Source organism: Hemitrygon akajei, chromosome 11 (assembly GCF_048418815.1).
Source record: "Hemitrygon akajei chromosome 11, sHemAka1.3, whole genome shotgun sequence".
NCBI classification, from domain to species: domain Eukaryota; kingdom Metazoa; phylum Chordata; class Chondrichthyes; order Myliobatiformes; family Dasyatidae; genus Hemitrygon; species Hemitrygon akajei.
Window position 1 is genome coordinate 16,988,456 of NC_133134.1, and position 17,679 is coordinate 17,006,134.

Sequence of the window (17,679 nt, forward strand, 5' to 3'; positions counted from 1 at the left end):
AATTTACCACTCCATCATCCAGATCATAAATACCTTCTGCTTTGTCCTTTTGCAGTTGAAAGAGGTTGAGGGGGAAACCTGATGGAAGTATATAAGATTATGGTAGGGTAGATTACATCCCAAATGATGAGGCTTTATAAGGCATCAGTCAGAGCACATTTGGAGTATTGCGAGCAGTTTTGGCCCCATACCTAAGAAAGAATGTGCTGGCATTGGAGAGGTTCCAGAGGAGGTTCACGAGAATGACTCTGGGATGAAAGGGTTGATGGCTCTGGGCCTGTACTCGCTGGAGTTTAGAAGAATGGGGGGGGTGGGGGGGAGTCCTCATTGAAACCTACCAAATTTTGAAAGGCCCAGACAGGGTAAACATGGGAAGGATGGTTCTGACAGTTGAAAGGACGTCCCTTTAGAATAGAGATGAGGAGGAACTTCTTCAGCCAGAGAGTTGTGAATCTGGGAAATTCATTCCCAGAGGCAGCTGTGGGAACCAAGACATTGAGTATATTTAAAGTGGAAGTTGACAGGTTCTTGATTAGTAAGAGCGACAAAAGGTTACGGGGAGAAGACAGGCGGATGGTGGAGGGGAGGGGGGGTTGTTGAGAGAGAAAATAAACCAGCCATGATGGAATGACAGAGCAGACTTGATGGGCTGAATAGCCTAATTCTACTCCTATCTCTTATGGTCTTATAGTAGATAATCAAAATCCTTTCTCCACAGTAGGGGCATGAGAAACAGGAGGGGATGGTTTAAGCTGAGAGTTAGAAGGGAAGCTTAAGAGTAAGATTTTTTTACATAGTGTTTGATATCTGGAAAGTGCCCCCTGAGGAGGTGGAATCAGATGCAGTCACGGGGGTTAAGAGGCACTGAGACAGGCACTTAAATAGGTAAGAAGGCTGTCAGTGGCTCACCCAAACCTGGGATCCCTGAGTAACTGTGTGTGATCTGTCTTTATCTTCACCCCGGCAGCACATTATGGGCTGTGCTGGGTTCGTTCAGTGTGCTGCACAGTGGGGTGACCCAGGCTGCACAAAATATTAAAACTGTGCAGTCATCAGGACAAGACACAGGCTCGCGTGTTGCCAGGAGGGAGCAGGATCTAATAGGCTGGACGTCAGAGAAGCACAAAGATAGGAGAGAGGGGTTCCGGGAATCAAAGCTCATAGCTGTCGGCCACCAATACAAGATTTAATACTGATATTGAACCTCTCAACCTCAACCTTTTCAAATAAGCCTTTAGAGATTTGCTATCATGTGGAATTCTTGGAGGGTTTCGTTTGGTCTAAAATTAAAGCTGCTCGTGTTTTCGTGACACATCACCCTCTCTGTGCTGGCTGTGGTTCTGTTTATGTGAGTTTACAGAGAACGTGCTCAGTCCTACCTGTCAGACGATGGTGTTATTCACAAGGTGGCCTTTTCAGCAAGAACACTTAAAAACAGAAAGTCCAGTCTTTCACTACTGCATAAATATATTTATTGCTTATTTATTTATTATTTCTATTTCATTCTTTTGGTATTTGCATTGCTTGTTGTCTTTTACACACTGGTTGAACACCCAAGTTGCTGCAGTCTTTCATTGATTCACATTTGTAATTTTATTATGGATTTATTGAGTATCACCTGCAAGAAAATGAATCTTAGGGTTGTATATGGTAACATATATGTACTTTGGTAATAAACTTATTTTTAACTTTGAACTTTGAATATGGCCATTCCCATTCAGCTCAACCTTAATGGTGTGTTGAGGAGCAAGTATGTGTTTTCCGACTTTGAGGTTTTCTACTTCCTTTCGGGAGTTGCTTGCTGTAAATTCTAATCTCAGACATTTACAAAAGTTGTCACTCTCCTGTGCCAGTCCTTCGGAGAAATATAATGGAGGTTTATGGATTTAACTTTATCTGCAAAGAGCAAACGCTGGAGGTTCTAACATGCCACCCTTCTCCATTTCTCCTTTGGTAGTTAAATGTTAACAGCTGGCATATCTGCAGTCTCTGCTATAAATCTAGAATATAGAACAGTGCAACAGAGTAGAGGTCCCAAAGCACATAATCCACTTTTAAACTACTCCAAGATCAATCTGATCCTTCCCTCCCACATAGCCCTCCATTTTTCTTTCATCCATGTTCAAAATTCAAAATAAATTTATCAATAATGTATATGTCAGCTATACTACCCTGAGATTCATTTGCTTGTAGCCATTCACAGTAGAATGAAGTACAATAGAATTAATGAAAAACTACACACAAACAGAGACTGACAAACAACCAATGTGCAAAAGAAGACAAAATGTGCAAACAGAAAAGCAAGTAAATAAACAATACTTGAGAATGAGTTGTAGAGTCCTTGAAAGTGAGTCCATAAGTTGTGGAATGAGTTGAGAAGATTTGGTTAGATGTGCCTATCTAGGAGCCTTTTAAATGTCCCTAATGTATCTACCACCACCCCTGGTAGTGTGTTCCATGCACTCATCACTCTCCGTGTAAAAAATTTACCTCTGGCATCCTGCACTTTGCTCCAAGGAGTAAAGCCCGAGCTCGCTCAACCTTTCCTCTTAAGATATGCTCTCTAATCCAGGCAGCATCCTGGTAAATCCCCTCTGCTCCTTCACTAGAGCATTCACATCCTTGTTATAATGAGGCAACCAGCACTAAACTCCAAGAGTGGTCTAAACAGTGATTTAGAGAGCTACATTACTTTTGCAGCTCTTGAACTCAGTCTCCCGGCTAATGAAGGCCAACACACCAACCCCATCAAATTGCACAGCAACTTCGAGGAATCTTTAGACAAGGACCAAAAGATTCCTCTGTTCCTCCACACTGCAAAGACTCCTGGCATTAACCTTAAAATTTAGCCTTCAAATTTGACCTTCCTATGTGCATCAGTTCACACAGTCTGTTGACATAAGAAGCTCCCAATCTAATCCCGCCCCTAATGGCAAGCATTTTATTGAGCAGTCATACCCCTCCTAATCTTGACTCTTCCTATCTCAGTAATATCCTCCTTGTCCTGCACCCCTGCAAGGTTTCGCCAATGCAAACCTTCAGACACTCATATTAAAGCCTGTCCTTCACCCATCCATAAGACATGGGGCGACACTGTAGCATGGCGCTTAGCACAACGTTATTACAGTACGAGCATCCAGGTTCAATTCCGTAAGGAGTTTGTACGCTCTACCCATGACCATGTGGGTTTCCTCCCACATTCCAAAGACCCACGGGTTGGTAATAAATAAACCGCGGGCCAAGACCCTTCATCGGCCCTCCGTATAATCCCTTCCCTAGATGCTGCCTGATCTGCTGAGCTCCTCCAGCGCTTTTTGTGTGCGTTGCTGCACATGGTCAGATGTTGACGGGGAAGTTTGTGTAGTGGAGTCAAGATCTCCGGCAGATACCTTGTTTGTTCCTGATATCACATGGTAGTGATAGTGCAAGAAATGCTGGGCCAAGGGGTGATGGCAGATTCAAAGTGAATTACCAGATGTAAACAAACCCTTCAGCTCATTGAGTTCATACCAACTATCAACCAGCCATTTATGCTAATCCTGCGTTAATCTTTGTTTTAACTCTTCCCACATTCTCAGTGACTCTCAGCAGATACTCAGAATCAGGCTTATTATCACTATGTACATCATGGAATCTGTTTTTGACAGCAGTTTAGTGCAAAAATAAAAAAAAAATTGTAAGTTACAATAAGAAATAGATATTTTTAAAAATAATAGCACAAAAAGAGAACAAAACTGTGAGGTGGTGTTCATCAGTTGATGGACCACTCAGAAATCTGATGGTGGAGGGGAAGAAGCTGTTTCTAAAATACTGAGTGTGCATTTTCAGGCCTCTGTACCTCCTCCCTGGTTGTAGTAATGAGAAGAGCACACGTCTTGGATGGTGAGGGTCCTTAATGATGGATGTCACCTTCTTGAGGCACCACCATTTGAAGATGTTGTTGATGGTGGGGAGTCTAGTACACTTGGATGGAGCTGGATAAGTCTACAACCTCCTGCAGTGTTTTTTTTTTATCTTGTGCATTGGAACCTCCATACCAGCTGACAATGAAACCAGTCAGAATGCTCTCCATGGTACATTTGTAGAAATTTACTAGAGTCGTTGGTGACCTACCAATGAAGTATAGCTGTTGGCATGACTTCTTCGTGATTGCATCATCATGTTGGGCCCAGGATAGATTCTCAGAGCTGTAGCACACATCTACACACAAGGGGCAATTTACAGTAGCCAATTAACCTACAAACCCATCAAAGGCTGAGGGAAGATCTGATCGAGTTTTGTAAGATTATGAGAGGCATAGATAGAATAGGCCAACAGTATCTTTTTCCCAGGGTTTAAGTAATATGTGAGGGCATGCACTTAAGGCGAGAGGGGGTAATTTCAAAGGAGGTGCAAGGGGCGAGTTTACACAGAGAGTGGTGGGTGTTTAAAATTCGCTGCCTGGAGTTGTGGTGGAGGCAGATACATTAGGGACTCTAAAGAGACGTTTGGATAGGCAGGTGAATGTGAGGAAGATGGAAGGGTGTGCACATATGAACAAAGGGGATTAGCTTCATTGATCATTTGATTACTAATTTATTTGTTTCGGCACAACATTGTGAGCTGAACGGCCTGTTCCTGTGCTGTACTGTTCCACACTCTCTGTTGAACCCATATGTTTTCAGAACGTGGTGTGAGAATGTGGGAGATGGGGAGAAAATGCACTGGAGAAGGTAGACATGGGATGAGCTGGTAGTGTGAATATACCTTGGAAGCAAGTACAGCTCCACCTTTCAGTTGGCGAGGTTCGTCAAGTTCACTGACCTGTATTGTACTTTGAAGAAAGATTGTGAGATTAGCTCACTCTCAATGGAGCTTAGACAACTGAGAGGTGATCTCACTGAGACGTGGAGGGTATGAGTGGTAACAATGGTTTGGAGAAGAGGGACTCCTTGCTTAGACTGAACAGTTTAGATCTGAGGAAGAAAGAACCCCCCCCCCCCCACCAGTAAGGATCAGCTGTTTAGGATTGCGGTTAAGAAAGGATTTTGTCACTCAGAAGTTGTACATCTTTGGGAATTCTCCAGAGGGTGGTGGAGAGCCAGATATTGAATATGTAAATTCAAGGTTAAATCAGTAGACGTGTGAAGCAAAGGGAAAGGAGATAGCCAGGTATATGGATAATACACAGAGCACTGCCACAAGAAAACAGCATCCATTATCACAGACTCCACCCCCCAGGCCATGCTCTCTTCTCACTACTACCATCGGCCAGGAGCTACAGGAGCCTTAGGCTCTACACCACCAGGTTTAGGAGCAGTTATTACGCTGCAGCCATCTGAGCCAGTGTAGAAAACTTCATTCTCTATTACTCTGAACTGATTCTATGATTTACAGATTCGGTTTCAAGGACCCTTTACAATTCATGTTCTCAGTTTTATTATTATTTTGTTTATTTTCAGTTTATCTTCTTTTGCACATTGGTTGTTTGTCGGTCTTTGCTTATGTACAGTTTTCTCGTAAATTCTGTCATATTTCTTTCTTTCTCCGTAAATGCCTGCAAGAAAATGATAAATTTACTTTGAACTTTAAGGCCGATGATCAGCTCTGATGTCAGAGGACTGGGGAGCAGATTGGGGGAGACAAGCGGATTAACTATTTCCTGACTGAAGAATGACTACACTGTGAAAGTGAAGTGCAGAAAGCTAGAGAGGGCAGCCCGAAGTGCCTTGGGAAACAGGAAGGGAAGGCAGTCTGGGTGTAGGAGGACTGGAGGAACCTGTGGGACTGTGAGCCTCATGAGAGACTGGAGAAGGCTGTCAAGATCCTTGACCAGTTTAACACTCAGTACTGGCTGAGAGATGCCAGTGGAAGCTGTGAGGAATTCCATTGGCCACACAGAGCAATAAGCATGGCTGAACAAATTTGGGTGGCCAGTTGAATGCATTACTGGATGGTGATCTCAGTGTGTAATTGTAGCCTGCCCTCTCCATGCCCAGGGTTCCATGCTTCACAAGGCTTGACAGAAGGCTGGCTGCCAACGCTCCTGCTGCTGAGAGACTACAAGATCCCTGCTGTCTTTACCATGTATAGGTAAGCACTCGAGAATTTCAGTAGCACTGCGCATTTGGCTTTGCTCCTTCGGTTAGTACAGCTGTACCGCAGGACTAAATCAAGAGCATGTGATGAGTTTAATGCCCAGCTTTAACCAGTTCAGACGGAGTGGGCTAAACTGTCACCTTTCGATGTGTTAATCTTTCTCATTATTAATTCTATGAAGATTGAGAACAGGACTTCTACATGTTTATAATTTAGAACATAGAACATAGCAATGTACAGGCCATTTGTTCCACAATGTTGTGCCGATTGTTTAACCTACTCTAAGATCAATCTAACCCTTCCCTCACCAGAGGGCTGCATTTTCCCATCATCCATGTGCGTAACCAAGAGTTTTTTAAATGCCTCGAATGTATCTGCTTCTACCACCACTCCTGGCAGGCTGTACCACGCACTCACCACTCTGTGGAAAATGTACCTTTGGCATCCCTCCATACAAGGCCATAAGATATGGGATCAGAATTAGGCCATTTGGCCCATCGAGTCTGCTCTACCATTTTACCATGGCTGATCCATTTTCCCTCTCAGCCCCAATCTCCTGCCTTAGCCTTGCATCCCTTCAAGCTTTGACAAATAAAGAATCTATCAACCTCTGCGTTAAATATGTCCAATGACTTGGTCTCCACTGCCACCTGTGGCAATGAATTCCACAGATTCACCACCCTGTGGCTGAAGAAATTCCTCCTCATCTCCATTCTAAAATGATGCACCTCTATTCTGAGGCTGTGTCCTCTGGTCTTAGACTCACCCACCACAGGAAACATCTTCTCCACATCCACTCCATCAAGGCTTTTCACCATTCAATAAGTTCCAATGAGGTCACCTCTCATTCTTTTGAATTCCAGTGAATACGGGCCCCGAGCCATCAAACACTCCCCATATGACAAGCCATTCAATCCTGGAATCATTTTCATGAACCTCCTTTGAACCCTCTCCAGTTTCAGCACATCCTTTCTAAGATAAAGATCCCAAAACTGCTCACAATACTCCAAATGAGGTCTCACCAGTGCTTTATAAAGCCTCAACATTGTAGCCTTGCTTTTATATTCCAGTCCACTTGAAATGAATGTAACATCAGATTTGCCTTCCTCACTACAGACTCAATCTGCAAATTAATCTTTAGGGAGTCCTGCAAAAGGACTCCCAAGTCCCTTTGCATCTTAGTTCTTTGTATATTCTCTCCATTTAGAAAATAGTCAACCCGAAACTGTATTCCATCTGCCATTTCTTCAGCCATTCTCCCAATCTGTCTAGGTTCTTCTGTAGCCTCTCTACTTCCTTAAAACTACCTGCCCCTCCATCTAGCTTTGTGTAGTCTGCAAACTTTGCAACAAAGCCGTTAATTCCATCATCCAAATCATAAACATATGACATAAAAAGAAATGGTCCAACACCATTAGTGGTGGAAGACCACTAGTCACCGGCAGCCAACCAGAAAACGCTCCCTTTATTCCCACTCTTTGCCTCCTGCCAGTCAGCCACTACATGCTAGAAATTTTCCTGTAGCTCGTTTAGCAGCCTCATGTGTGGCACCTTGTCAAAGCCTTCTGAAAATCCAAATACACAACATCAGCTGATTCTCCTTTGTATATCCTGTTTGTTATTTCTTCAAAGAATTCCAACAGATTTATCAGACAAGATCTTCCCTTGAGGAAATCATGCTGACTATAGCCTTTTTTATCATGTGCCTCCAAATACCCCAAAACCATACCCTTAACAATCGACTCCAACATCTTCCCAACCACTGCGGTCAGACAAAAAGGCCTATAGTTTTCTTTCTTCTGCCTCTCCCTTCTTGAAAAGTGAAATGACATTTGCAAAATTAGTTTAAACCCACCCAAACAACTCTAGCCAACCTGCCCACAAGGATATTGGACTCTCTCGGGCTCTGGTGTAACCTATCCCTTTTGGACGTGTCATATCTTCCCCAGAAGAGTTCCCAATGATCCATAAATCTGTACCCCTGCGCCTTGCATCATTTCCTCAGCTACGCATTCCTCTGTGGTCTCTTTTAAATCTTTCCCTTTGTATCTTATGCCAGTACCCTCTAGGTTTGGACTCCCAAGCCTAGGGAAAGACTCTGACCACCCACCCTTTATAATTTTATGAACTTATATGAGGTTACGCCTCATTCTCCCTGTAACTCAAGCTCTCTAGTCCAGGCAGCTACCTCATAATCCTCTTCTACACCCTCTCTAACTTGATAATGTCTTTGCTATAACAGTGTTAACAAAGCTGTGCATGATACTCCAGGTGTGGCTTCACCAGTCACTTATACTGTAAATCTGGAACATGATGTCCTTACTCCTAAGCCAATGAAGGCAAACATGCTAAAGACCTATTCCATCTACTTCTGTGGCTGTTTTCAGTGAACTGTGCACTTGCTCAGGCAACCTCACTTGTTCAGTCATTTCTGTCAGGTTTCTCCACCTTGCCTGTCATGCTTTGAAATACATGCAATTGAAAGCAGTGCTTCTTTCTGCTGATTTACTGTATACATGTCTATCTCGGCTTCAACCTTTAGTTGCTGCACGTACCCCTGTCATCCCACTGGTTTTGCTCTGTCGAGTCCCATCCTTCCCACACCTCCCCCCCCCCCCCCGCCCCCCTGGTGACAGCCTAGTTTAAACTCTTCCTGATGCCAAAAGCAAATTTCTCCGCTAGGATATTGGTCCCCCTCCAATTCAAGTGCAACACCTCCCTCAGAATCAGGCTTAATATCACTGACATATGTCATGAGATTTGTTGTTTTGTGGCAGCAGTACAGTCCAATAGATAAAAATACAATAAATTACTATGACAAATATGTTTAAAAGTAAATTAATTAAGTAGTGCAAAAAGATAGTGAGGTTGTGTTCTTGGGTTTGTTGTCCATTCAGAAATCTGATGGCGGAGGGGAAGTGTGTGTCTTCAGGCTCCTGTCCCTCTGCTTTGATGGTTTAAATAAGGAGAGAGCATATCCTGGGTGATGGGGTCCTTAGTGACAGATGCCGCCTTTCTGAGACATCGCCTTTTGAAGATGTCCTCAATTCAGGGAGGCTAGTGCCCCCATGATGAGCCTGCTTTCACAAACCTCTGCAGTGACCCTTCGCACCAGTAGTGCAACCAGTTGGAATACTCTCCATGGTACATCTGTAGACATTTGTTGTGGCCTGTGGTGACACACCGAGTCTCCTGAAACTCCAAATGAAATACAGTCGCTGACGGGTCTCTTTGCATTTGCATCAGTAAGTCCCTCTTGTACAGGTTGCCTCTACCCAGAGGAGATCCCAGTGATCCAAGAACCTGAATCCCTGCCCCCTGCACCAGTTCCTCAGCCATACATTTATCCGCCCTATCTTTCCACTAAAACGAGGCACAGGGAGTACTCCGGTCATCACCACCCTTGAGGTTCTGCATTTTACCTAATTCCCTGTATCTGTTCTGCAGGACCTCATCCCTTGTTGTACCTATGCCGTTTGTACCGATGTGCACTGGCCTCTCGCTTTTCATCCACCCCTTGAGAAAGTTTTGTGCCGCTCGGAGACATACTTGACCCAAGCACCCTGGGGGACAACAAACCACCTTGGTATCTCTCCTGTGGAATCAGAGTCTCCTGTCTCTTCCCCTCACTGTCACCATTGAGCAATGACTGAGTCCTTTCCCTTTGAGCCTCTAAGCCAGCCACATTGTCGTAGAGTCATAGAGTGCTACAGTACAGAAACAGGCCATTTGGCCCATCTATTCAGTGCCGAACTGTTATTCTGCCCAGTCCCATCAGCTGAACATGGACTATAGACCTCCAAATCCCCCTGTCCATGTACCTATCCAAACTTCTCTTTAAATGCTGCTATCAACCTCACATCCACAACTTCCGCTGGCAGCTCATTCCACCATCTGAGTGAAGAGGTTCCTCCACATGTTCCCTTAAGTATTTCACCTTTCACTCTTAACCCATGACCTCATCCAATCGCAGTGGGAAAAGCCTGCCTGCATTAACCCTATCGATACTTCTCATTGGGAGTGTGGAGGAGCAGAGGGATCTGGGGGTACATGTCCACAGATCCCTGAAAATTGCCTCACAGGTAGATAGGGTAGTTATGAAAGTTTATGGAGTGTTAGTTTTCATAAGTCGAGGGACAGAGTTGAAGAGTCATGGGGTAATGATGCGGCTCTATAAAACTCTAGTTAGGCCACACTTGGAGTACTGTGTTCAGTTCTGGTCACCTCACTATAGGAAGGATGTGGAAGCATTGGAAAGGGTACAGAGGAGATTTACCAGGATGCTGCCTGGTTTAGAGAGTATGCATTATGATTAGAGATTAAGGGAGCTAGGGCTTTACTCTCTGGAGAGAAGGAGGATGAGAGGAGACATGATAGAGGTGTACAAGATATTAAGAGGAATAGACAGAGTGGACAGCCAGTGCCTCTTCCCCAGGGCACCACTGCTCAATACAAGAGGACATGGCTTTAAGGTAAGGGGAGGAAAGTTCAAGGGAGGGTATTAGAGGAAGGTTTCTCACTCAGAGAGTGGTTGGTGTGTGGAATGCACTGCCTGAGTCAGTGGTGGAGGCAGATACACTGGTGAAATTTAAGAGACTACTAGACAGGTATATGGAGGAATTTAAGGCGGAGGGTTATATAGGAGGCAGGGTTTAAGGGTCAGCACAACATTGTGGGCTGAATGGCCTGTACTGTGCTGTATTGTTCTTTGTTTGTTTGTATAACTTTAACCTTCTCCCCTTCTCTCTGCTTGCAGTGAGCAGGAGTTGAATTACTCCCTTCAGATCCTCCACGAGCTGGAAACGAGGATCATCAGCTACGGCGAGAATCCCTTCGCCTCGCTGAAACTAGAGCAGGTGCAGTCCAATCCCAACAAGCCGCTGGTCAGCAGCAACTCCACCTTCCTGATGTTCCACGGATGCACGGAATCCGCAGAGGAGATGGCCACTGAGGACCCTGGGCAAGAGGGCAGCCTGTGAGCTTCGTCCAGCTGACAAGCCATGCAACGATCTGAAGAATTTTCTGTGGCTGCAAGAAGCCATCTTGTTTCATTTGATGAGCCTCATTAGCCATCTGCTGTTATTTAATTTCTAGGCTCAAGCAGCGTGTGTGTAATGTGTGTCTAATCTCCTCGCTGGAGCATTACGCTTTCCTCTTCCTTCCTTCAATCCTACAAATTTTCCCCATCAAGTGTTTATCCAGTTCAAAGGTTAAAGACCTTTAAAAGATTAGCTTTAATGGACAAGAAACAGCAAACATACAGTGAAATTCATCTTTTTGTGTCAACTTAAATCAGTGAGAATTGTGCTGGGCAGCCCAGCAAGTGTCACCACGTTTCCGGCGCCAACGTGGCATGGTGACAACTCAATAACCCTAATCGTACGTCTTTGGAATGTGGCAGCATTCCGGAGCTCCCACATGAAATCCACGTGGTCATGGGAGAAACATACAGACAGCAGAGGGAATTGAAACCCAACCAGTGACTGTAGGCACTGTAAAGTGTTGTGCTAACCGTTACACTGAGGTGTTGAGTTCCTTTCTGAACGTGACTGTCAAACCAGCTTCCATCCGCAGCCCACTCCAGAACACCTCAGTCTGTGTGAACTAACCTGGAATACCATCCGCAGCTCACTCCGCAACACCTCAGTCTGTGTGAACTAACCTGGAATACCATCCGCAGCCCACTCCGGAACACCTCAGTCTGTGTGAACTAACCTGGAATACCATCCGCAGCCCACTCCGGAACACCTCAGTCTGTGTGAACTAACCTGGAATACCATCCGCAGCCCACTCCAGAACATCTCAGTCTGTGTGAACTAACCTGGAATACCATCCGCAGCCCACTCCGGAACACCTCAGTCTGTGTGAACTAACCTGGAATACCATCCGCAGCCCACTCCGGAACACCTCAGTCTGTGTGAACTAACCTGGAATACCATCCACAGCCTACTCCGGAACACTTCTGTCTGCCTGGAATCCTACCCACAGCCCACTCCAGAACTCCTCAGTTTGTGTGAACTGCCCGGGAATCCATCTCCTTGATTTACTAATTCAGCTACCACCGGAAGCAGTTTCTCACCCTTCACAATTTTGAGCACCTCCAACACGATGAATTGTTACTCTGCCTTCTCCCATTGACCTGCACCCAGAACATAGACCTCCATACCCCTCTCATCTACCTACCTATCCAAATTTCTCATAATTGTTGAAATCTAGCCTGTTTCCAACACATCTGCTGGCAGCTTGTTCCACACTCTCACTACGCTCTGAGTGAAGAAGTTCCCCCTTGTTTTCCCCCTTCAACATTTCAGCTTTCATCTTTAACCCATGATCCCTAGTTCTAGTCTCACCCAACCTCAGCGGAAAAAGGCCTGCTTGCACTTACCCTATCTATAGCCCTCATAACTGATGCATTTCAATGTATCTTTGCTTAAAGACTTTGCTGAAAATTGAGTGTATAGCTTACTGGTCTAAAAGTCTGGAATTGGAATTTGTTTATTATTGTCACAGGTACTGAAGTGGAGTGAAAGTTTGTCTTGCGTATTGTCCATACAGATCAGATCATTACACAGTGCATTGAGGTAGAACAAGGTAAAACAGTAACAGAATGCAGAATAAAGTGTAACAGCTATAGAGAAAGTGTAGTGTAGATAAACATTGTAGTGTAAAGTCACAATGAGGTAGACTGTGAAGTTGAGAGTCTTGTCATAACAGGGAACCATTCATAGCCTTATAACAGCGAGATGGAAGCTGTCCTGTAGATGGGTGGTACATGCTTTTAGGTTCTTGTATCTTCTGCCTGATGGGAGAGGGGAGAAGATAGAATATCTGGGATGGTGCTTTTGATTATGCTGCCTGTTTTACTGAGGCAGCAAGAAGTGCAGAGTCCAGGGAGGGGAGGCTGGTTTACATGATGTGCCAAGCTGTGTCCACAACTCCCTGCTGTTTCGTGCAGTTACAGGCAGAGCGTTGATGCATCCAGGCAGGACGCTTTCTGTAGTGCATCAGCAAAAATTGGTAAGGGTTTATGGGGACAGCCAAATTTCTTTAGCCTATGGGGGCGTGGCTGAAACAACATTTTATATTGCACATAGGCAGCTGAAGTATTCACTCTCCTTAAGTTCAGGGGGAGGAGAGCTACCATCATAAACTAAGCTTATGAAACCAAAATGCACTTGGTTCACCGATGTCCTTTAAGGAAGGTGATATGTGTTTCTAAAGAACCTGTGACCAGAGTCAAGTATGGAAGCTGCTTGAACTGATCCAAAATAACATCACACACAAATCAGGGTCTTGGCCCGAAACATCAACAGTGCTTCTCCTTATAGATGCTGCCTGGCCTGCTGTGTTCCACCAGCATTTTGTGTGTGTTGTTTGAATTTCCAGCATCTGCAGATTTCCTCGTGTTTGCTCTCCAAAATAACATAACAGTTTTTGCCATTATGTGACCATTAAATGCCTATCAGCTACAGCCACATCTTGTGAATGAATGAAGCAGGTTGTTGGGTGATGTCATTTCCTGTCCAATATCCAATCCCTATCCACAGCAGCACCATCGGGCCAATAGTGGGAGGGAGACGAACCCTGAAGAAAATCATCAATGGACAGATGCAGAAGCTGAAAAGGATGAATCATTCTTGAAAGTTGTTGACAGAACTTAATCTTCCCCAAAGGATTCATTCAATGTGATTGGCTTTGTAATCCTATAATAGGAACCCAGAGAGAGCTTAGCAACTGCAATGCCACCTCGTGGAGGCAGACTAATTAAAGCTAAGCTAGATAGCTGAGAAAGAAAGGATTAGGCTACATGTTTATAGTGTGAAGTGGAGCAGGAACGTGTAGAGAATGAAGACAACAGCTGTGGTTGGATTGAATGGCCTGTGTCTGTGCTTCCGCATAATTACGGAAATATCTCTGTTTGTGCACACTCTGAACTTTAACAGGATTCAGAGCTGGAATTTTGTGGGAAATGTCATGGTTCCACTCATAGAATTGTTGATTAAACTTGTTGCATAAGCAACTCATTTTTGGGAATTAACAAGTGTTATTTTTTGAGGTGAACAACTTAATGTTATAGAGCGGTAAATATAATTTCAATTTTAATTTGCAGTGTTTTTGTTATTTGGGAAAACCAATTAATAAATATTAGACCTGGACTATGGACTTTTTCAGTCCCTTACAGTTTTTTATATTCTGTGTTTTTCACCCGATTTCTCTCATTTTTGTGTGTGTGTGTGTGCCAGGGAGGGAATATGGGGGTTGATCTGCATGTTCTGTTTTTGTTCAAATTTTTGTGCAGGGAGGGTGTATTTGGGGGTTGATGATCGTGCTATCATTCTTGGTTTTGTGGCTATCTGGAGAAGAAGGATTTCAGAGTTGTATGGTAATTTCAGAGATGGTAAATGAACCTTTGAACCTAATTCAAAGTTCAAAGTACATTTATTACCCAAGTATGTGTACATTATACAACCTTGAACTTTGTCTGCTCGCAGGCAGCCACAAAACAAAGAAACCTCAAAAGAACCCATTAAAGAAGGAAAGCAGTCGAGCACTGTGCGCGGAGAGGGAGAGTAAAAACAAATCGTGCATAGAATAAAAGCAAACTATAGCTTCAGAACTGAAGTTTTATGAAAGACATGAAGCCAGGCATCACTACAGCCGGAGCAGGCCACAGCCTCGGTTCATTGCAAAGCGGATAAACATTACGAGACCACAGACGCAAAGCCAGGCATCGCTGTAGCCGGAGCATCAGGCCAGCGTGGAGCTGAGTAAGTGGAACTGGCCCTCGCGTGGCTTCCTGACCTTTCCAATCTGGCCCTGTGCTTCAGTTGTCCAAACTGGCCGTTCCTTGTTCTCGGACTGTTCTGGTGTCCGAACCCCACTGCCACAACTCGGCCCATACCCGATCTTTTCAATTTGGCCCAGCTCTTTAATCGGTCAGACGTCAGGACATTCTTCGCTCTGGAGAATGCCACGACTCTGCCTTGACCCCTGCCTCCAGCTTCGCTTGCCTCAACCATCCCTGTGCCACCACTCACCTCCGCTTCCCTCAACCTTTTCTCACCTGCGCCCCCGCCTTCACCGCTGCTTGCCTCTCCATTGTTAGCATTGATTGTTATCAATAACATGTTATTAATAAGGTATTTAGTAGTTTTCTTTGTTTTGTTTTTTGCTGCCGATAGGTAGTCGCTGGGCAACACCGGCGCCATCTTAAATTTTGCTGAAACGTTGTGATGTTGGCTTGATCATGTGATCTGTTAAACCTGATATTCTCATTGGTTACTTGGACAATGTGGTGGTTGGGTGTAGTTTTATTGTTTTCAATGACAGGTTAACTAGACTAGAGGTGAAATGTTTAAGAGGAACATGAGGGGGATCTTCGTCCTCAGAGAGTGGTGAGCTGAGCTGCCAGCAGAAGTGGTGGATAGTGGTTTGTTTTCAACATTTAAGAGTACAGTACATGGATGGGAGGGGTATGAAGGGCTATGGTCCAGGTGCAGGTTGATGGGACTGGGCAGATTAATAGTTTGGCACAGACTAGATGGGCTGAAGGGATTTGTTCTGCGACTCGACGTTAGCTGCTGGAATTTAGTTGATCTTTCTTTCCTAATATTAAAACAGGCAGCATTATTCACATGCACATTAACAGAGTTTATTATTTTGTACATATTTGCAGCTGAACCAAAAATGATCTGAAGTCACTTTGAACTTTACAGGAATTGTAACTGAGCCACAGGTATGGGTGGGGGGCGTCTGTGATTGTGCATTAAAGATATCATTAAGTTAATAAAGATCAATAATTGGAAACAGAACCAGTAAATCTCTAACCAGGCTCATTATTTCCTGACTTTCCTAGTCAAGGATTGCTGTTAGGTGATGGGTAATGTGGTTCGATACTAGCCTCTAAACCTGAACTTGTGTTCCCCCCACCCCTGTGAATGGAGCACAGAAACCTGATGCCCCTGTGCGGTTCTGCTGGGTGAAATATTAACTGCTTTCTCGACAAGGTGGAAGTTTATGGTTGTATGGGGAAATTCCATAAGACTGGGACTGTGTGAAAAGCAAAAGCAAGGTAAGATGTTACTGAGGGTTAATTGAAATGCGTAAAGGGGAGGGGTACATATGTCTGGAGGGAAATTAATGTTGAGGTGGGGAGAAGGCTGACAGATGTGTTGTCCAAACACACAGCAGAATTTATAGTCGTTGTCTTTAGTGTGCAATAGATCAGACAGGTTAAGCCAAGCAAGGTCGTGATCTGTTCTGGCTCTGCCTCGGTAGAATTTGGAATCGAAGCGTTCAGGACCTGATCTGTAGACAGAAATGTATTATAATCTATATGTTTGGAGAGTGCGGGAATACGTAGAACAAAACATGGAAATTTACAGCCCATGACAGGCCCTTCGGCCCATAATGTTGTGCCGACCATGTAACCTACTCTAGAGACTGCCTAGAATTTCCCTAGTGCATAACCCTCTATTTTTCTAAGCTCCATGTACCTATCTCAGAGGCTCTTAAAAAACTCTATTGTATTCAATTCCATCACCACTGCTGGCAGCCCATTCCACACACTCACCACTCTGTGTGAAAAATTTACCCCTGACATCCCCTCGGTACCTATTTCCAAGCACCTTAAAACTATGGCCCCTCGTATTACCCATTGCAGCTCTGGGAAAAAGCCTCTGGCTATCCACACAATCAATACCCCTTATCATCTTATAAACCTCTATCAGGTCATCTCTCATCCTCTGCCGCTCCAAAGACAAAAGGCCAAGTACACTTGACCTATTCTTATAAAGTACGCCCTGCAATCCAGGCAACATCCTTGTAAATCTCCTCTGCACTCTCTCTATAGTATCCACGTCCTTCCTGTAGTGAGATGACCAGAACTGAACACAGTACCCCAGGTGGGGTCTGACCAAGGTCTATATAGCTGTAACATTACATCACGGCTCTTGAACTCACTCCCATGGTTGATGAATGCCAACACACCGTACACGTTCTTAACAACACTGTCAACCTGTGCAGCAGCTTTGTGTGTTCTATCGACACGGACCCCAAGATCTCTCAGATCCTCCACACTGCCAAGAATCTTACCTTTTATATTATATTCTGTCTTCAAATTTGACCTACCAAAATGAACCACTTCATATTTACCTGGATTAAAGTCCATCTGCCACTTCTCAGCCCAGTTCTGCATCCTATTGCTGTCCCACTGTACCCTCTGATAACTCTCCAGATGATCCACAACACTCCAAACCTTCGTGTCATCAGCAAACTTAGTAACCCATCCTTCTACTTCTTCATTCAGGTCATTTATGAAAATCACAAAGAGAAGGGGTCCCAGAACAGATCTCTGCACACCACCACAGGTCACCGACCTCCATGCAGAATACAAACCACCTTCAACCACCCTTTTCCTACAAGCCAATTCTGGATCCAAAAAGCAAGGTCTCCTTGAATCCCATGCCTCCTTGCTTTCTGAAGGAGACTTGAAGGGGGAACCTTTTCAAGTGTCTTACTGAAATCCATATACACTACATCCACTGCTTTACCTTCATCAATGTGTTTTGTTACATCCTCAAAGAATTCAATCAGGCTCGT

General features: G+C 44.4%; 1 protein-coding gene across 4 annotated transcripts in view; it reads left to right on the forward strand.

Annotated features, from left to right (window-relative positions):
* LOC140735345 (putative protein MSS51 homolog, mitochondrial) overlaps positions 1-14,241 on the forward strand; it is a 48,906-nt gene extending 34,665 nt beyond the window's left edge. For all 4 annotated transcript variants that reach the window (XM_073060290.1, XM_073060289.1, XM_073060288.1 and 1 more), the window contains exons 6-7: positions 5,979-6,072; positions 10,835-14,241. In XM_073060290.1, the coding sequence (XP_072916391.1) occupies positions 5,979-6,072; positions 10,835-11,057 (317 nt within the window). In that variant the 3' untranslated portion in view covers positions 11,058-14,241. The remainder of the gene's footprint in view (positions 1-5,978; positions 6,073-10,834) is intronic.
* The last annotated feature ends 3,438 nt before the right edge of the window (positions 14,242-17,679 follow it).